The sequence below is a fragment of the Meriones unguiculatus genome, chromosome 12 (assembly GCF_030254825.1).
Source record: "Meriones unguiculatus strain TT.TT164.6M chromosome 12, Bangor_MerUng_6.1, whole genome shotgun sequence".
Lineage (NCBI taxonomy): Eukaryota > Metazoa > Chordata > Mammalia > Rodentia > Muridae > Meriones > Meriones unguiculatus.
This window is the reverse complement of record NC_083360.1, coordinates 36,622,356-36,642,515: the sequence shown is the minus strand read 5'-3', so window position 1 is coordinate 36,642,515 and position 20,160 is coordinate 36,622,356. Positions and strand designations below refer to the sequence as shown.

At 47.9% G+C, this 20,160-nt stretch overlaps 1 protein-coding gene across 6 annotated transcripts in view; it reads left to right on the top strand.

Moving 5' to 3' along the window:
- Positions 1-20,160, top strand: part of Tns3 (tensin 3) — a 230,275-nt gene that overhangs the window by 121,343 nt on the left and 88,772 nt on the right. For all 6 annotated transcript variants that reach the window (XM_060365655.1, XM_060365654.1, XM_060365658.1 and 3 more), the window contains 6 exons: positions 2,386-2,469; positions 7,066-7,178; positions 7,867-7,927; positions 8,714-8,789; positions 19,001-19,130; positions 19,384-19,449. In XM_060365655.1, coding sequence (XP_060221638.1) covers positions 2,386-2,469; positions 7,066-7,178; positions 7,867-7,927; positions 8,714-8,789; positions 19,001-19,130; positions 19,384-19,449 — 530 coding nt within the window. The remainder of the gene's footprint in view (positions 1-2,385; positions 2,470-7,065; positions 7,179-7,866; positions 7,928-8,713; positions 8,790-19,000; positions 19,131-19,383; positions 19,450-20,160) is intronic.

The window sequence follows — 20,160 nt, the reverse complement described above, 5'->3', positions numbered from 1 at the left end:
TGAGGCACAGGTCTCCACTAAGGCTAAAATTCCGTTTAGAAAATGTCATGGCTGGGTAGGAGTGTAGCTTGTTCAGTACAGTTGCCTAGTTGGTGCGAGACCTCAGATTTCTCCCCAGCACTGCACAGGAAAAGAAAAGCATTTGCATACCCCCTGGTCATCTCAATAGCTGCGTTGTGTGCCCAGGCCATTCCATCCTGAGGAAATAGAAGCCCTCTCATCTCACTTAGAAACCTTCTCCTTTGCAGTGTGAAGGAGTGAAATTGGACTTTTGGAATGTTTTCTCTGGAAACAAATGGAGAGGCTGGTGCTTGCCAGGGAGGAAACCCTACCCCTGGGCAAAAGGCAGAGCCCCGTGGGTTTGAATAAGCATCATGTGTGTGCCAGACACATCCAGATTCCCAGTCACATTGGCTCCTCAGTTATGTAAAAGGAATTTGGTCGGAGACCACACTTAGCACAGTTGTTTCTTAACACAGACCACCCGAGTGAGCATTGCTGTTCCGAATAGTTCAGAGAAGTTTCCCCAACTGTATATACTGCTGCATCTGGGGGACCAGCCTTGCTCTGTCAAAGCGTATCCCTAGAACCGTAAAACCCTGTTCTCCCTGGATAGTTGGTACATTACCTATAAATGTCAGGGAGCATGCTTGAGTCTCTGTGAGCCTTCGCATCCTCTTCTTACCTGGACTGTGGGAACTGCAGTTGAGACTCCTCACGCTGTGACTTACCCTGCATGTCTCTATCCCTAGAGTGCTTCACATAGGATCATACTGGGCTCTGAGTGGCCACTGCTGCTGCTGCTGCAGGAGTCACAGTATCAAGTGTTTTCCAGCTAAGTGAGTGGATCTCACTGCATTTTTAAAAAAAATCGCTTGCTCTTCTAAATTAACATCACCTCCTGAGCACCTGCCCCGATACAGCTCCAACAGCTCTGTGGCTTCGCAGTCCACGGATATGCAGATTACATATTGAAGCATTTGCTGAGTCCTCCCACCCAGGTCGCTTTCCCTTCTCTTTAGATCCCAGAAAGTTCCCAGAGTTGCTTTTCTTACAACAGTTTCTGATCCTCCCTCTCCCCTTAGGTTATACTTTAGAAATCACAGGAGATAGATAGATAGTTTGTGATTTAAGTTTATCACAAACTACAACTACAAGAAACAGAAAACAGAGGCTGCAAGTTCACAAAGTGAGAGAGCATTCTTGTTCCTAGCACTCTGAAGTGTTTAGAAGATGAAGCCAGAACTAACGAGAGAGCTAAGCATTCTGTGACTTCCGAACATCGACACTGAATTTAATTGAATGAATGGATTTAATTTAATTGAATGTGTGGAGTCCAGAAAAGAGAATGCTTAGAAGTCAAAGACTGGATATGAAACTTTGTCTTCCAACCTGAAAGACATATCCATTTACTATTTGACATGTTTTGAATTCAGATGGTCCCCTCCGTCTGTGACAGCTTCACTGGCCAACCCCTGTTTTGTGGTGAAACAAATACACGTAGTGGGTCAGTGTTCACTCACACTGGGCCTTATCTCTGCATATATTTTGAGAATGCCATGTTCAGAATCCCTGAATGTGTCATTTTTCTGGAGGGTACATACAAACTTTTCCAGAGAGAACTCATATGCCTATCTGATTTTGTTGTTGTTTGTGTTTTAAAAACAGCTGGCTGTGTTTTGTGTACAGCTGGCTGGTCTGGAACTCGTAGACATCTGCCTGCTTCTGCCCTCTGAGAGTTATTATTAAAGGGTTTAAAGGAATGCCTATCTGAATTTTTAAAGCTGTTTTTGGTTTAAATAAGTTTTATTTCATTGTTTAAGTGTGAATGCCCACAGTGAGGTTTCCGCAAGGTTCCACAAATACTAATATGAGCATTGTGGGTCGAGGCCTGAAGGTCAAGTAGGCTGTTGGCAAGTAGATTCATTTTCTGTGGAGGTACTTTAGGAATACCTGGGAAGCCCAAGTCCCCCCACACCTTCCCAACCATCAACCTTTTCCTCAACCTTCAAGCTTTCCTTGAAGTTACTTACCGAGTGTCACATATACCCAAGACTTCCCAGGGCTTCTTGTGCACATTCTGGGCTTGTTCCTCACATCATAAGGGAGATGAAGCTGGAGCCTTCAGCCAGTGGCACATCTGAGTATCACACCCTTAAATAAGGGGGTTCAGACAGGAGTTCAGTGTGGTTCCTACTTTGAACTGAGTGCACACCTGTAGAAAAATGTTAAGCTGTGTGTGGAAAGGTGCAGCTCCACATGGGAGAAGGTCACTGACAGACATGTCATCTTGGCCGTTCAGCCTTGAGGGGCTTTGGATACCACTGACCTGACATACTTATTCATTATCCCCACTTTTCTCTCCTCTTACCTCTGCTTCCCCAGTGCTGACCAGGCCCTGGACAGGTTTGCAATGAAGAAGTTCTATGATGACAAAGTTTCCGCTTTAATGGAGCCTTCCCAGAAGAGGTATGTATCTAACCTTGGGGACATTCAGAAGAATGTCCTCTGACCTCTTCGCTGCATTGCTGTTGGGTCTTGCCTAAGAATAGAAGGGAGGGGTTTTCTGTTTACCAAGACAAGGATCCCACAGGTCTAGTAAATGCCTTGTGTCTGGTGAGAGCCTGTGCGCAGATGTGGTCCACTCCCAGAAAGGAAGACTCAGAGCCACTTCTCATTTCAGCCAAGAGGATCATTGTCTCCTCTGGATAACAAGCTTCGATTTCCATGATAGTGTTTAGCACATTTCTGTCTGCTAGAAGAGGGAGTCTGTAAAGTTGATGGAGAGGCTAGAGGTTTCAGCCTGTGTAGTTTTAACTCACCAGTGTTTAACACAAAACCAGCCATATCTAGAATGGAAATGAGTGACTCTGTGTTCTAATTAAGCTTTATTGACACGAGTGGGGTTTCAGGTCATCACAGGCTGACTTCTGCTCTACAGGATCAGCTCCTTGAAGCCAGAGAGGATGTCTCTCGGAAGTCCTGCCAGCCTGTTCTGGCTGCACTGTGCAGTAGCTGTCAGGGAACAGGACTTTCTCTTTTTGAGGCACTCACATAATTTCACTGCAGTTTTATTTTAAGGCAAACACCAGAATTTATCTAAGAATTTTGAAGGCAGCTGCAAAATGGTTCTCATTTTGGATTTAGGATTTAGTTGTAGCCCCAAACTTTTGTATGTGAGTCTTGATCCTTTACATCTGCTTTCTCTAATGCAGCTGCAGACTGGGCTAGCAGACATGATGATTCTAATGGTCTGGGTCTACTCACCCAGGTCTAGGTTTGGAAGAATGTGGGCTACATTGTGGGGCCATGGTTTGGAACCAGGCTGTGTCCTGTTTTGAGGAACAGGCTCCACCGGGAAGCCACTTTTGCAAACTTCAGTGTATTACAATGGTCCCACTCAGAGAGTGCCTGTTCTGTTTTGAACCCATGAAGTATTTTTTCCCCCCATGGAGCAGTTTCCAAAATGGCAACATTCCTAAGATTTACAGAGAAGGCAAAGTGCAAACAAGATGCAACTCCCATAGATGCCTGGGCCCAGCAGGCAAGTGTGGCTGCCAGGACTTTGTACTTATAGAATCAGTAGCTTCTAATGATATTGGAAGAGTGTGAAGAGGAAATGGGGAAAACATCTCATTTTCAAGTGCTCACAGCTTTCACATACCCTCCTAGGCTTATATTTTACAGTACTAGCAGGGTTCAGTTCTGAATTCCAAGCTACTGTTCTGCTCTTGAGATTAGGGCTGCCTTCTTTCTGTCTCCTTTTTTTTTTTTTTTTTTTACCACCTTGCCTGGTGCTTGTGCTAGAAGACACTAACCAAATAATTATTGAGTGGGCCAACAACAGAAAGGATGTTTGGGGTAAGCGTCAGGAAACACGGGAGGCCAGAAGGACGTGTGGGGATGACACTCATGGGGCCATGCACCTCACCATTGTCTGAATGCCTGTGGACAGGGAAAGCTGATCTGCAGATTATTTTAGGACCAAAGTCAAGAAATTATTTTAAAGTAAACATCACAATTAGCTCAACTGAGGTTGAGTGAGAAACTTAGGATTTGTGGCTGAGAATGTTAAGCAACCATGGACAATGGAGGAACTGCCCAAAACCTTCCACAGGAGTCTAGATCTAGATCCTAACTGTAATCTGCAGAAACCCAAGGTCTTTACATAAAATGGCTTGGTGTTTGTGCAGAGCTGAGGTATCCAAGTGCACCCTGTGTGTTTTCAAGTTTTAATTAGTGTGCAAATTAATATATCATTACAACAATCGATAAATGTATATTACACATTATGCTCATATTTATATCTCTTTATCCTCTCCTGTTTCTCCACTTTCCACTGGTCCTCTTTCTTACCCCGGACAGTTTCTTTTTTGTGTGCATGTGTGTGTGTGTAAATGTGTGTCTGTCTGTGTCTGTAGCACATATGTGAAACTAGGTTCACGTACGAGAGAAGACTTGGTATTTGTCTTTCTGATAACCATGATAGTCTTTATTCAGTTCATCCACTTTGCTTCTTTCCGGCGGACTGTCCATCCACTCTGAACCATCTAGGTTTCATATAACGCTGAACACTATAAACACTGAGTGCCTAGCTGTTAGCTCTACCGACTGTACTGTATAGGGAGTCATTAGAGGAAAACAACCTGCATGTCTTAGGTAAAGAGGCAGGGTGTTTTTCCTCCGGGATATTTGATCTGAGGTTGGATGAATCTGTGGATGTAGAACTTGCCGACACCAGCGCTTACTGTGGATTCTCTTTGCGAGAGTCCACTGTGAGCTGAGCGGCCCCTAGTGGACAGCTGGGAAGATGATGACCATTAAGAACAGTTCAGTGAAGAAAGTGATTGAGAACTAGGGTGCAGGTGGAGGTCTCCCTTTTCTTCCTCAGTAACCCTCCCATACCGGGTGACTCTCTGCTCAGCTGCCTCATGAGCAAGCTTATGCAGAAGGGAAATTCTGCTACTCTTACCTTTTTGCTGCACAGTGGAAAAAGTAGCACATTTTCTTTTTTCTTTATTTTTTTAGGCACGGTCTTATATATCCAGGATAACTTTAAACCTGTGATCATCCTGCCTCGTCTTCACAGTGCTGGGACCACAAGTATATTACTGTGCCTAGCGGGGGAAAAACTCAAAACACACTGTTTATGTTGTCTGATGCCTGGGCAGCAGTCCCCAATAGTCATCCTACATCACGAAAGCTCCCCATCTGTAGTATTGTTAGAGCTGGTGGCTTCTAGGCAGGGAGAAGTCTTAGCTCCACAAAGGGTGTGTCCCACACAGAGGATGGGAGTCACAAATCTTCAGGTTGCAGAGCTACATAGCATTCATCATGTATTAGGAAATATAAGCAGGCACCTTGTCTACCCTAGTGCCTGGGTTGGGTGTGCATTGGAGCAGGAAATGACCATCAGTAACACAGAGCCCTCACACTCCTGTATACCTCTGTATGAAGATCTGTCTTATCCAAGGGGCCACTGAAGAGCCACCACACCAGGTCTGGCTTGCCACAGAGTCCCTTCATAGGAAAGACAAGTCAAGGACACATATTTCCTAGTGTCCACGATTGCCCAGGGCTGGAAAGGTGGAAGAACTGTTTTAAAACAGGGTTTTAGATATTCCACCCTGAGCCTGGGTGCCACAGAGCCAAGGGAACTAATGAGTTCTGCCGTGTACAAGCTGCAGGTGATGGGTCATGCGATCTTTCTCCTCTCCTGCATCTGTACACAGCAGGCTAGGAAGCCTTGCCATCACAGTAAGCTCCTGGATCGGTGTGGAGGCCAGCCACCCATTCCCTGATTACCTGAGTTTGTGGGGACGTCAGGCTTCCATAACTTGAGAAGTTTTGCCCTCATTCTGACAAGAAGAGCAATGTGCTACTGGACCTGCGGGACGCTGACACCCCCCATCTGTCACTGTGGATTTGCCCTACAGTGAAGTGAAAGCTTGTGAATTATACTAAATCTTTCCAACAGGGTAGACCCTAAGTTGGGAAGACACTTACTAAAGGTTTTCTGTTTTGTTTATTTTGCCTCCAGACTTGGCTGTTCAACAGTGGTCTGGGTCTGCATTCCAGTAGGCATTTGAAGTGTTTTTGTTATAAGGTAGAGCCCGTGACTGTGTTCATCCAGGGACTTAGCGTTATGAGGACCCTGTGTCCCTGTACTGGTCACGGTCACTTCCTGCTTCCTGCTTGGTGCATGGACCATTAGTTTGATAGTGTGTTTTGGGATCATTGCTTGTTCCGTTTCTTTCCTCTTGCATTGAGTATAGTACTTTGGGGGAGAAAGGCAAGGAAGCAGACAGGTTCCAAGAGAGGTATTGCAGGCTCTGGTGACTACTGGCTGCAGTGGAACTGCTGTTAGGGGCCTCAGGGCATTGGCTCTTTTTGGGCTTCCATGGGAGCATGATTTAGTTATGCCAGGCAGGGCAGAGGAAGGAGTGGTGGAGGCCAGGGGAGCATCAGAGTGTGACGGGTGTAGCTCACCCTCTGGTCATTGCCACCATGTCATGCCTTATGAGTACCTTTTGATCACATACACTTAGTGTAGAAACGTCTCTCCTGACTGCCATGAGTGGGAAAGTGTGTGACAGCCAGCTTGGATGCCTGAGGTCAGGGCCTGGAATTCTCATGGCAAAAGTCACGTCTTCAGCGCGTATGGGTGGCCATGGGTGATCCTCATCAGCTGAGGCAAGAGGGCTCAGGAGATGAGTGTGGGGAGAACAGGAGCCCTGGGTGGAATGAGCCATGTCACTCTGTATGTGGTGCTGGCCTTGCTGGTGAGAGGCTTGGGAACAGGTGAGGAGACCCCAAGGTATGGGCATCCGTGTGAAAGAGATGCTTATACATAAATGATACTGTCAGCAGTTCCCAGAGCTCTGGGTGGAGTTTCATCCAGGAGTGACTCCTCTACCTCCAAGCATAGGATAATAACTATTTTTTTATACAGTGGGGGACAAGGTGTCCCTGGGGCCTCCAGACACAGTTGCCATTCTCTACTGCCTGCCCTGAGACTCGGCAGCTGTGGGTCAGCTGTGGCGTCTTGGCCGCTGTCTCCCGCAGGTATGTGCAGTTTCTCAGTGGGCTCCTGTCCGGAGCGGTGAAGATGAATGCTTCGCCCTTGTTCCTGCACTTCGTCATCCTGCATGGCGTCCCCAGCTTTGACACTGGAGGAGGTGAGAGACTTCCCTGTCCGGACTAGAGAGCCCTAAACAAGCAGCCTTTTCCCCTGTGCTATCTAGATTCCATACCTATGGTTCCAGTGCATGGGCACAGCTCCAGCTTTGTATGGTGGGAGTAAATCCTCAGTTCAAGGACAGACAAACGGTTGTGAAGGGATTGCAACCCTGTGACCCAGGACATGAACTCCTGTTAGGCCAGGGTCTTTCTGAGTCATCAGCTCCCTGGTTTGGCCGTGTACTTCCTCTCAAAGTTTCCATTACTTTGAGAGAAGCTAGCACCTGTAGACCATGCCCTAAATCAGGGTCCTTCCTTCTTCCTCCATGGCATATTCCCATGGCCCCTGTCTCCCTGTTTCTTGTAGGTGCTCAAAGCATATGGCCAGAGACCTTATACCCTGCCCCATGCAGATGCTCCCAGCATATGTCAGGGGTAGGAATTGTTGCGTGCTCCCTGCCTACATCCACATAGGTGCTCACTCATTAGTCGATAGTATCTGCAGCATCTAGTCCCCCTGGCCATGAGGACTAAGGTGACCTTACCGAAGTGCAGCTCGCCTTTGAAACCCCCATGGCTGATTAAAGCAGCCCTCTGGCGGGAGGTCCAGCCATGTTACTTTGTTGGGAGGACATCCGCACATGTGTTAATGATCCTGTCTTTCCTTGTCACGTGCCTCTCTTTCAGCTTGCCGGCCCTTTCTGAAGCTCTACCAAGCCATGCAGCCTGTGTACACGTCTGGGATCTAGTAAGTGCACGGCTTGTGTGGGTGTTTAGGGTGGCTTGGGCAGTGGTTGTCAAATGGATTGTCTCTCCCACAAGAAGAAGTGGGGCAATGGGGCCCAGTCATGCCAAGGGCCCTAAGCTGCTGCTCTGAGAGGAGCGAGGTCTCTGCTTCTCTAGCTGCCTCCAGTAAGAGACTGGATAGTGGAGCCTCCAGGTCTATCCTGGAACCGTAATGGGGAGCCATTACGGTTTGGAAGTGGGTATACCAGAAAGTGCTAGGACAAAGTTGCCCTTTGTTTTTGCTTCTCCTTTGTGTTCTAGGCCTCCTCAGACTTTGTATGGCTTCCTGAGATTGGTTTGCAATGTATGTAGTTAGCACTTTGTGGACATGAACAAAAAATGAGAAAGGCAGGAAATGTCCTGGTCCTGGTTATTCCTAAAGATTCATTATTCCTTTTCTGGGCTCATAATGCCCCCCTCCCCTCTGCAAATATGACACCGTGAAAGTTGTATTCTCCAACTGTCACATAAGTGGCATCTGTCCCCAGCTTGGTACCTCTCTGGTTGAGGTACCTGAGCATGACTTTTTCAGTGCAGGGCTACGGTGGCGCTAGAATAATTCACCTGAGCTCAGAGCTTTCTCAAACCTCTTGATTCATTTCCATGAGGTAAAGCTTCTGAATGTGGACTTCTGCGCTGTTTGTGTAAATTCTAGCCGTTGTCTCAGCTTGCACTCCTGTGGTAGTATAACATGTACTGTCATAAATCATGGGACCGTATAATGTTCTGTTTTCTTGTTTATCCGAAGCAATGTTGGCCCCGAGAACCCCAGCCGGATCCGCATTGCCATAGAGCCGGCCCAGCTGCTGAAGGGCGACATCATGGTGAGTACCCATGTGCTGTACAGCCATTGTTCTCAACCACCCAGAAGAGTGACCTAAAAGGAAAAGGGCTTTCGCCCTTAGAAAAAAAACATCCGGTTTACAACCCTCTTCTCAAAGAAAAGAAACTAATAACAGGAGAACGAAAAACAGCATGGCACTAAGGGCTTTAATTTGTAAGGAAAAATATTTTAATTACAGTGACAGATCTTTGTCCTTGATCATCTTTTATAACAGAGATGCTGGGTCTATGCAAAACAAAGTCCCTACTCAGCCACAGCCCCTCTGAGCATCCCGTTGCCTGACCTCCTTTGTGATCCCAGGCCTCCCGGAGTCTAGTAGCAAGAGCCAAAGTGTTGTTACAGTGTGGTTAATGATCAAAACAGTGATTTCTCCAGATAATTTTGTTCTTGGAGGAAATTAAACGTTACTTTTTCACCTCCTGTCTGTCTTGAATACACAAGAATCCATATGCGTAAAGTAGTATTAGGAAAGGTTTTGTCTGGAAGCCTGCAAGGTATGTGTACCGCTTCTAGTATGTGTAGAATAATTTAGATATGATCTTTTTGTGGTCTTGGCAGGCCTACTCTGTTGAGATGGTGGGTGATTTAGGAGTTCATGTTGCCTTTTATTATAAATAGCTTACCTGGAGTGAGTACCTCCCTACTTTCAAGAACAGATATGTTGACTGTCATACCTCTCTGTGAGCCCTGGGAGGTGGTGGAAAACCTGAGATGAGGAGGATGACTGGAGGTACTCCTCAGTAAAACAATGCCAAGCCACCACCTGAGTTCCCTGTGCATGGACTGGTGGCTTCTGAGCCTTCTACAACCAAGAGTGAGAACTGTACAGGGTTGCCTTTGCGGCATCTCCTCTCCTCCAGCTGCCTTCCTCCTTCTCTCTTCTCATCTTCTTTGTCTTTCCTCCCATAGGTTCCTCCTTTTCTTCCCTCTTTTCCTCTCTCTTTCCCTCCTTCTCTATTGCCCGCTCTCCAAAGTTTTTTAATTTTTACTCAGTTAACTGTCTTGAGCATTTTTGTTTTTATATATTTTTTTATTGTTATTATCTGGTGTGTGAATTTCCAGTTTTAGTGCTGGGTACAAGAAGGACAGAGGCAGAGGTACAGAGTGATTTCTTTGGCTTGGAAGTGCCTTTTGGGAAGATAAGCTGTATATTGCAGAGGAGAACCTAAAAGTGTTTCATAGGCCAAAGGAGCCTAAGATGGACATACCTACATGACTCAGGAAGATCATGGCAGCTTGGCCTCACTCTTCCTGGTGGTACCTTCCTTAGCATGTCTGTCTTCGTGAGGAAGCTCATCATGTTGGAAAGGGACATGCCTGATCCTTTTCTTTTGGGCGTTGTAGCCTCTGCCTAGTGAAGACCAAGCTTAAGTTCTGTGAACATGAGAGAAACAAACTCATGTCAGTGTCCTGGGACAGTGCCTGGCAGGTGGGGAGGCGGTGGAGGAACAGAATGGGAGACGGGCCACATCATGTCATTGTATCGGAGAGGTAGTCCCTCAACCCTAAGTGGTCACCCTGTCTCCCCTGTAGAGGACTCCCTGCTGCCTTACATTATGTGCCTCATAGTGGGCAGCATAGCCAGAACACCGGCCCCAGTAAACACTACGTACACAGTGGCCACCGGAAGGAGCTGATTAGAGGGTCTGTCGGGGGGAGGTAACACTCAGTCACTGAGGTGGTTCAGAGAAAAATCAGGTGACACAGTGAAGGAATGAAGTCCTGTGTGGGTGAGGAGATGTTTACTGGTGGGCATGCCTGGACGTGGCTTGTTCCTGGCCCTGTGCATCCTTGTGGAGCTGGCTGCTGCTCTGGCTCAGGAAAGCATGCCTGTGGGTTGCTGCCTGGCTAGGTGAATGAGGATGAGGGTGGGCATGGGGAGGCCACCTGGAGGCAGTTCATACCACATGTCAGTGACCTGTAGCTATTGAGTTATATTTGTAAGCAGGCTGTTATTTGAAGCCATTCACCTCAGGGGCAATCCTCTTCTGTCCCTTTGCAAGAGGTTTGAACTGACGATATTTGAACCTTCACAAAAATCTGATTTCCAACTTGAACTTGCAAGCCCATTTGATGCCAGCTGGGGACTCTTAGGTGTCAGTTGAGAGATGATGGTCAGGCTGGTGGTTACAGAAGGCATTGAGTTAGGGTGAGATCAGTGCCATGGTACCATGTAGGACATTTTCACACACACCATGTGGCCCCCTCTCTTTATAGCACATAGGACTTGTGAGGTCCTGTGTGCATGTTTCTATAGTCACTGAAATGGAGGGATGAAGGCAGGAACAGCAGCAGTCCCAAAGAGCACAAGGTACTCCCAGAAGAGATTCTGGCCTCAGAACCAGAAGCAGGAAGTGAGTAGCAGTGGGTATTTGAGCGATCCCAAGAGCCAATGGGTCTGTCATGTGTGATCCATTGACCATAAAGCACAGCCAGGCATGGAGGCCAGGATTCAGCCTCTAGTGAGAGCTGAAGTTAGGGAGCTTCTGGGACTGAGAGACCAGGGCTGTGGCAGGCAGGGAAAGTCTTTCTGAAGTATGTTGCAGTTGAGCTTAAACATGAAGCCTGTGTAGAGCATGTATCAAGAAGAAAGGCTGTGCTGGTTGGGAGTGTTGTGAGCACTTCCATGCCCCTTTCTTTGTGTTGGCTGGTTGCCCCTGTTCAGGCTAGTGCCATCCAACACGGGTGTACTGACTAGGGCGCTTACACAGTGTTCCCGGGCGTTTACACTGACGCTCACACGTGTTTACAGGCAACGAAACTTTTTTCCTCATGGTTCTGCATATTGGAAGGCCAGTGTCCAGGGCCGGCAGGTTGCAGAGCTGGTGGGGATCTGGTTTCTTGTTTGTAAGGTCACCCTGTGAGCTCACCAATAGGAAAAAGGCTCTGGAGTCTCAGAGAGTACTAAAGGCATTTGGAATGCCTTGTCCTACTGACTTTATCTTGTCCTAAGCTCCCGCCCTCTCATACTGTCCCCCTGGAGTTTAGGAGATACAAAACAGCCACAGAACAGATTGACAGGGCTCCTCTCTTGGTGTGGTAGCTGCCTGCCTGGCACCTGGCCTCTTAGGAGCGCCTCTGCTTGCCTCTGAGTAGGCCCCAAACCTCCTTGTCGCCTTCCCATTTAATCTAGGCTTAGAAAAATTGAAACCTGAGCCTAGACCATGCACTGCTCAGCTCATTGGTGATGTCTTCTCCATGCGATACTCACGGTGCCACCTGTGTGTGTTTGCCTCTTGGACCTGCTGAGGCCCTGTGAAGCAGAGCCTCTCCCAGATGCCTGGCAGCTAGCTGCCTCTGACATAGTATCTGAGCCCTCTCCCCGCTCCCCCCTGCTGGTTACCTTCCTCTTCTTTATTTGTGCTGCTCCCAACAAGCTGCAGGTAGTTCTTTGTAAGGAGTAGGGATGGCTATTCCCTGGGTGTGTGGGCATGCTGGAAAAGTGGGGAGCATAATGTATGAGATTCAGGCTTGAGATCCTCTGGAGGTGAACTTCATGCACAGGACAGCCAGCTCCTCGTGGATGACTCATTTCCATCAGAAGGGCTGGCACACAGGAGGTTCTAGATCTTTCCGCAAGAGATACTTGGTTTTGATAAGATAGTTTCCTTCCTGCACCCCTTCTCATTCCTCAGATGGAATATTTTTAGGATTGCGTTACGATTTGATTTACACTTCCTGTGTTTACAGTTCTTTTCTGTGTACTCTGCACTTATTTTCTGCAGTGTTATCAGATAGGAAGAGGGAGACATGGCAGCTGACAAGGGTATTTTTCCACCACAGTGTAGCTTTTCCTTGTACAGTCCATAGAGGTGACTGCATCAAGGTTAAAAATCTGCAAGTGCTTTTAGCCCATTGTATTCTGCCAGCACCGCCACAGTGAAGGGCCACACATTGGGCGGCTTGCGAAAGACTCGCGCAAGAATTTCTCTCTGTTCTCTCAGTTTGGGAGGCTAGAAATCCAAGGTCAAGGTGTTAGCAGGGTTCGACCTTCCTGATGTGTGTCATGGGTAAGTGGTCTTATCAGTGTCATTTCCCTGGGCCTTCACTTCTTCTTACAAGGACACCAGCTCTAGTTCGGTCAAACCAGTCCTTGATGGCCTTATTTCAATGTCCTTCATGAAAATGTTATCACTGAGGTCCCATTCTGAGGCCCGGAGGCTTTTGATCTGTGGACACGAGAGGGCATCGCTGAGCCCACATCAAAGGAAGTATCCTGGAATGTGCGGTATGATTGGCAGTCAGCCTCAGCACAGTTGGCGACTGGACACGCGTGCTGGGGCTTATCACTAGCCTTCACTGGCGAGCAAGTCCTCAGATCCTTTGGCCTAAACTGGGTGGTACAGGAAGTTTGTAGAGACATGCTCAGCGCCTGCTCCCAGAGCTTAGACTCAAGTGTTGGATTAGCCACGTAGGCAGACAGGTAAACAACACAGGTGACAGGCTGCTGTGCGCACAGAGGTGAGCTGAAGACCAGTGACGGTGGAAAAGACCCTTTCCCCAGTCAGGTAAAAAGTAACTATGGAATAGCTGGTGTCTGTGCTCGGCCCAGAGGTTGCAGTATCAAATGTCTCAGGCCACTCTAAGGTTATAGTCTGTGGAGCCTGCCTTGTGCCGTAGCTCAAAAGTGCCGTGCTGCTGGCCCCACTTCAAGAGGAATTCAGGAAAGAAAAGATGCCGCAACATGTTCTTTGCTGGCAGCTCTCCCATGATAGTGAGCCATGCCATCGCCATCATCCATCCTGTGTCCTGAGGTTTGGCAACTCAGGACTTAGCCCACGTTCCTCCTTCCGCAGCCTTGCCCATCTAAATGAGCCAAATAGACATTCAAAGCACAAGCCATCCCCTGCGGATCTCGCTTTGGTACGATCCTTTGCTTCTCCCCATTATGCCTGATGTGCTGTGCTGTGGGTGTACCAACAGGAAGGCTGCAGGTGGGGAAATGGGTTACGCTCAGGTATGCAGGTTAACATTTCTCACAAGAGATCCGGCAGCCACCATGACTTGGGAAGGACCGTAAGGGGCAGAAAGCGTGTGTCTAGGTTTACCTCCCAGAGTCTGTGATGCCACTGGCCCTCAGTGGGAGCAAAGCCACCCTTGTATTGTATTGGTGGAATTCTGCTTCCCAGGCCAACCTTCATCTTATCACTTCTAAGAGGCACCTTGTCTTCTTAATTCAATCTGAATCCTCCTTCATTTCAGTGACTGTTCACCTTGTGTGCAGTTATATCTGCTCCCGTTTTTTCTGCACTGAGACAGTTTGGCAAAGATAGCAAGGATCAGGTTTAGAAGAAGGACCGGCCAGAATCAGCTTTAAGTGATCGGGGAACCTCTTGGGAAATGGAACCCTTTATTATCTTTTGACTGGTGGCCAGCAGATGGCACTGTGATTGGCACCAGCAAAGCTGACATTGATGTATCTGCTTTGGGCCATCCCTCTGACCTTTGTTAGCGGAACCCTCCTGTCTTTCCAAAGCACTTCTCGTGAAAGGTCAGATTTTGTGGTCCTGCCTCAAAGTACACTGTGGTCAGGTGCAAGGCTCTTTCTTGGGGAGGCTGCTTGTAGCTTATGTAACCTGCTCAGGAATTCACGCTGCTGCAGGCCCGCCAGGAACCTGGCAGGGAGCCTGGGGCCTGAGCCAGCTTGCCCCCTCCCCGTCTCAGCACTTGGTCCAGGGCTTATAAACATTTTTTTCTGTCTGGCATGCTCCATCTTGCTGCACTGCCCGGGCAAACCACAGCCACTTGTACTTTGTCTTTATGGTTGCTGGCTTTGTGACTGGGCTTGTGAACACAGGTGAAGCCTCCTCAAGAGGTTGCACAAATAGCACCGTTGTTTGTTGTTTTTCTTCAGGGGGCACTGGTGTACAGCCAGGGAGAGTGGAATCGCCCCTCCACAGCTGCCCCAGGAGAAGCCCTGGGGATGGATGGGTCTCTGTTGTATCTGAGACTGTGCTGCTTTGTGATTTGCTTTCTTACTTGGTTATGCTGTGGACCTAGCACTGGGTCAGGCCTTCATCCATGCTGCCATTCAGCATCATAGTCTCAGTTGTGGTTTGGTTGCAACTGATATCTGCTCACCTTTCATTGCTCTTCATTCGTGACCTGACAGTGTTGTGACCACCTCAGTCATGCTCAGCTCTGAGGGACACCATGGCAGCTCTCTTTGATCTTTAGCCTAGATAGTCCCAACAAGCTGAGTTGGACCGAAGTGGGACCTCTGCTCCTCTTGGGGATCCTCTAGTACTCTGGTTGTTTTGCCTGGAGAATTTAAGAGGAACTTTGGATCTCACTTGCCAGTGCCTAGCACACGGGGAAGAGAATAGAAACTTGACTTTCAGACTTGACTCTCTCAGCTTAGGCATTGTTCTTCTTCTTCCTCGACCTTCTAAGTGCTGGGTTTGCAGACATGCTTCACACTTGGATTCGGTACCTTGAGGACTCAGCTTTTCACCAGTCCCAGGCCCCATCATCCTAGCATCCAGTTGAGGGTACAGATGTATCTTCATGCAAATGTAAGGAAAAAAGATTAAAGATTAGGTCAGGCTTTCCAGAATGTTTACTCAGACAACAAGCAAAGAAAACCACACAGACCTTTCCATGACCATTGCCGCCAACAGTGAGTTTGAGTACCAGCGTTCCCTTTCCAGAAGCTTGTGCTTTTAAGTTAATTATTAAATAGGGTAGCTTACCTGGCTACCCTATCAGTGTGTATGTGTGATTATCTCTAGGGCTTGCACAGATACAAATATCTGAAGATGTTCAAGTTCCTTATAAAATAGCTAAGTGTTAAGCTGGATGCAGTGGCAGGCACAGGCAAGCAGATCTTTGTGAGTTCGAGGACAGCCTGGTCTACAATGTGAATCCAGAACAGCCAAGGCTACACAGAAAAAGCAAGAAAAATTAAAAAACAAAAAACAAGAAAAATAAATAGCAAAATGTTTTCATACAACCTGTGCACATTTCCAACATATTTCAAACAATCTCTAGATTGCTTAGCACACCTGCTAATTCAGTGTAGGTGCCAAGTAAGTAGTATTCCATATTATGTAGGGAATGGCCATGAGAAAAAAGGCCTACATGTGTTCTGAGGTTGATAGACTCTGTAGATAGGTAGTCTGCCTATCTACAGACAGGATAGAGTTCATATAATATGAAGATGTCACAGACAGGTAAGCTCTCTCAGTACTTAGTAGCAATATACTCCGTGTAGTAAAGCTGCTGTTCATCTTACAGCTAAAGAATGAAAGGTTCAGCATCCATGAGTAATGGGTACTGGGGTCAGTGCAGGTGTTCTCATGCTCCTTGGTGGACTCTGTGACAGACTCTCATCACTCAGTAGGATGCTTACCACAAAACTGTGACCACCACACTAAATTGTTTCAAACAAAAATCTAGAATCTAGAAGCAGAGGGTCATGGTAGTCTAGGAACATTCTGTGGAGACTTGAGTTAGTAAGTATGTGTTAAAACCAGAGGACCAAAGTGAGGTTTTGTATCTTTACAATCTTTACAAAACCCTTTCTGTCTTAAGAGTGGCCTCTGGGGAGGAGGGGGCTGGGCCCATGTCAAGCACAGTGTTGTCCTTTCCATTCAGGGTGCAGACACAGTTCTGATCTTTGACCACTGTTGCTACAAAGATTAATTGATACTGATATTGAGTGGGTCATTATTGGACCTTCTTGTACCAGACCAGGGTCTTGGTTAATAGGCCTCTTCTCAATGGCTGATCTGCTGTGTTGGTGGGCCTTTGGGGGGTTCCTGAGAGAAGGAAAACCTGACTTTCCTCAGCTGTTCATGAGTTCCTGAGGCTGGGGCTGGAGCAGTGGTGTTGCTCCTACTGGTCCCTGGAGGTTCAGTGAGAAGCAGGAAGTGTGTGTGTGTGTGTGTGTGTGTGTGATGGAGACATTGTTAGGATACCCACAGGAGAGGTCACAGGAATACGGCACAGCATTGCTTAGTGACAGATCACTCTTTCCCAGGAGTATTTGAGTTGAGACCTTGTGATATACAACATAAGAATTTGCAAGCAGGAGCTCACACCAGGCCCAAGGTGCTGAGGAGCCGCCCGACCTGTGGATACCCATCCTTTTCCTCCCATGCCTCGCTTGGACAGAGTTGGGATGCCTGGGTTGTGAGTCAAATGTTTGTGTGTAGCTGAGTGATGGCCATAGTAGAAAATACCCTCAGAATAGGATTTGGGGAAGAGGAAAGGACTGGGGACATGGCCACAGGATACAAATCTTAGTAACTTGAGTGGATGGAAAGGGAGAAAAACCCATTGATAACAGAAATGACTGTGGCTGCATTAGGTCTCCTTCGGGCTGGGATCTCCTGATGCCTCCGTTTCCATCCCGCCAGGTCCACAGGCCACTGCTTCCTAGCAATCATCCCTCACTCCCATGCATGTATTCAAGTGGTCCCAGTTAGATCTATGTCCCCTTTCTGCTCCGACTTCCTGAGACCTTGCTCCTCAAGTATTTATTCTCCTAAATATGTGTACAATTTGAGAGCAAGACAGGCTTGAAAGGGACCTCACGTCTCCTCTCCCATCCCCACCCTGACTCTGCTTACTTCTCATCTTCCAGGGCAGCCAGTGGAGAACAGGACAGGATTTCAGGGCACAGGGCTTTACTGGAGGGCAATGAGGAATCGGCTCTGGCTCAGAAGGATAAAGCATTTGAAGGGTAGTCAGTGTGAGGCATGAGGGCCCGGAAGAACATTCCAGAAGGCTGTCTTTGATTACAAGGATTACAAGGACCATCTTGGGTTTGAGCCCTGCTGCTGAGTCAAGGACTCTACAACAGGGAGTGGAAGACTTGGGCCCAGCCTGATATTCGTTGGGTCTTCATTTCTGATTCTTGATAGATAGCTGCAAATGTGTTTTATGCTGAAACTGTTGGAGATGGGGTCTGTCTTCAGCCTAGCAGGGGTGTGGTTGGGAGGAGCCCATGGGTGTTTGTCAATGGGGTGCATCCCTTGCAGGCTCAGACTGTTTCCCGGTAGATAGTACAATGTAAACAAGTTCTGGGTCTGCCCAAGAGCTGTGGCTCCCAGCCTTCCTGCCTTAGGCTTCTTGGTCTTCTCCTTTCTGGAGCTTCTGTGGCTGGTTTCCCTGGTAGGAGGATGGTTGAGCAGTTACCTGCACATCTCCTGCCTGTCTAGAGGGTGTTGATGTTTGGTGCCCTGCTTCCCACTTAGATTTGTGAAGCATGATGTTTTTCAAGCCATCCTTCACCAGGAAGAGTCTCTGACAGAAAGTGGCTGCACTGCATAGGCAAGCCTATGGCACAGCATGCCACCCTGGGCACTGGGTAGTGTCAAATGTTGAGTCCAACTCAGTCTGCATTGGATTCCTGGAGACCCTGGCAAGGCACTGCTAGCTTGTGGCTCTTTGTGTGTCACCGGAGTGAGGTCCCTTTCACAGCATGCCTTCTCCCTACTGGTGCAGGGAGGCCTTTGGTAGGAAGCTAGGACAGAGCACACTAGGCACACACTCTCTGGCCACCATCCACCTATAGTCCCTCCATCCTGCTTGTCAAGGTAGACATCCAGGGTGTCTTGAGCAGTGCCCGAGGTAGGACATCACAGCCTCTGTTCTGTCACAGAGGTGGTTCTAAAACTTCCTTTAAATGCTATCTTCAGGACCCCTGGGCACCCAGCAAGGGAATCAGCACTGATGCTTGTCTGTCTGCCTGGGCCTCAGTCTGTGAACCCTTTCCCCCCATTTCCCAAGCTCCTTCCCCCCGTGTTCTAGCCTATTTACTCAACAACAAGATGGCAGCAATAACCCGTGTTTCCATGGTATAAAAACCAGGAGGCCTTCTGTGGAAACGTGGGCATTTTAGATGAAAGGGAAATGTCATCACCGTCAGCTGTTTAGAGCTAGACGAGAGACCACAGATGTCTTCTAATACAGCTCTCTGTCTGAAGGGTGTGGCCCATCCCAGGACAAAGGACTGTATGGTCTTTTAGGATTTTCCTTCTCTCAAGATAACATGTCCCATAGGGAGACTGTCAGTGATGGTGCTGACTATCTGCCTCCCTGGTATCTTCTGATGTCCATTTGCAGTGTGAATTCCTGGCCCCAGTTGTTCAGGGGCCATGCCACACCATCCACAGTTCGGTGTTAAGCAGTGAGCTCTCTCTGCCTCTCAGCCATTGCCTGTCTTCTCTTCCCCTCTTGAACTAGGTGAAATGCTATCACAAGAAGTTCCGCTCGGCCACCCGTGATGTCATTTTCCGCCTGCAGTTCCATACCGGAGCTGTGCAAGGTTATGGGCTCCTGTTTGGGAAGGAGGAGCTGGACAGTGCCTGCAAAGGTGAGTGGATGAAGCCCATTGGGATGTCAGAAGCAGTGTCCTTCCCTATCTTCCTTCCCACCTGCTGGTAGAGTTAACTGCCAGCATAAGCGAGACCTAGTTGATCTGTGGATGGACAACTCAGAGAAACCAGGAAAAGGCCGACACTGTGCAAATGAGGGCATTCAGTCGCAGCTTTGGGAACGGCCTTGCACTGGCTGAGCTGGAAGGGCGGGATCAGGGCCTACACCATGTGATGTGGTTCTTTTTACAGATGACCGTTTCCCTGACTACGGCAAGATTGAATTGGTCTTCTCAGCCACACCTGAGAAGATTCAAGGTAGGTACCTGGCAGGACAGTGGGCAGCCAGACTCTAACTCAGTTCTGAGGACATTGAACTTACACCTCCAGTCTTGGCACATACTTGGGAGTGTGTGTGTGTTAGTGGCCCTGCTTGGGGCTTTGTGTGTTCTAGGCATGTGCTCTACTAGGAAGCTTGGATTTGAATTATTACTAATTTTTAAGTACATATTGCGTAATAAGGGAGAGGTGGCTCTGAGACACAAACACTAGGGAAAGACCAAAGGGTAACATGCCTTGCCCAAGGTGACTCCACCTAAGGAGTCCTGGCAGGCTCCGGTATCTGCTGGTGTCCCTGAGACTTTACCTGACATCTATGAGGCTGTACCAAATGCTTGCTTCTCTCCTCAGAAAAAGTGTTTAAAAAGGATTGCCAGTACAATACACTAAATGTCTATGTATTTCTGAAAATCGGTTTAATAAGATATATATATATATATTTACTACTGTTGTGAAATGTTACAATCTGACATCAGGCCTCCCTGTCTGACAGTTTTAGGTGATTACTTTGTAACATAGGCTGTGACCTCCAGATCATCCTGCCTCAAGCTTCCCAATGCTGAGATTGATTGTAACAGTGTGTTACCATGCCTGGCACTTAGAAAGTTAATCACTCTTTTACTAGGCTCATTGTTAGAGAGTTGGAGAGGAAGCATTAAATACAAGGCTCACATGTTAAAACTTCCTGGG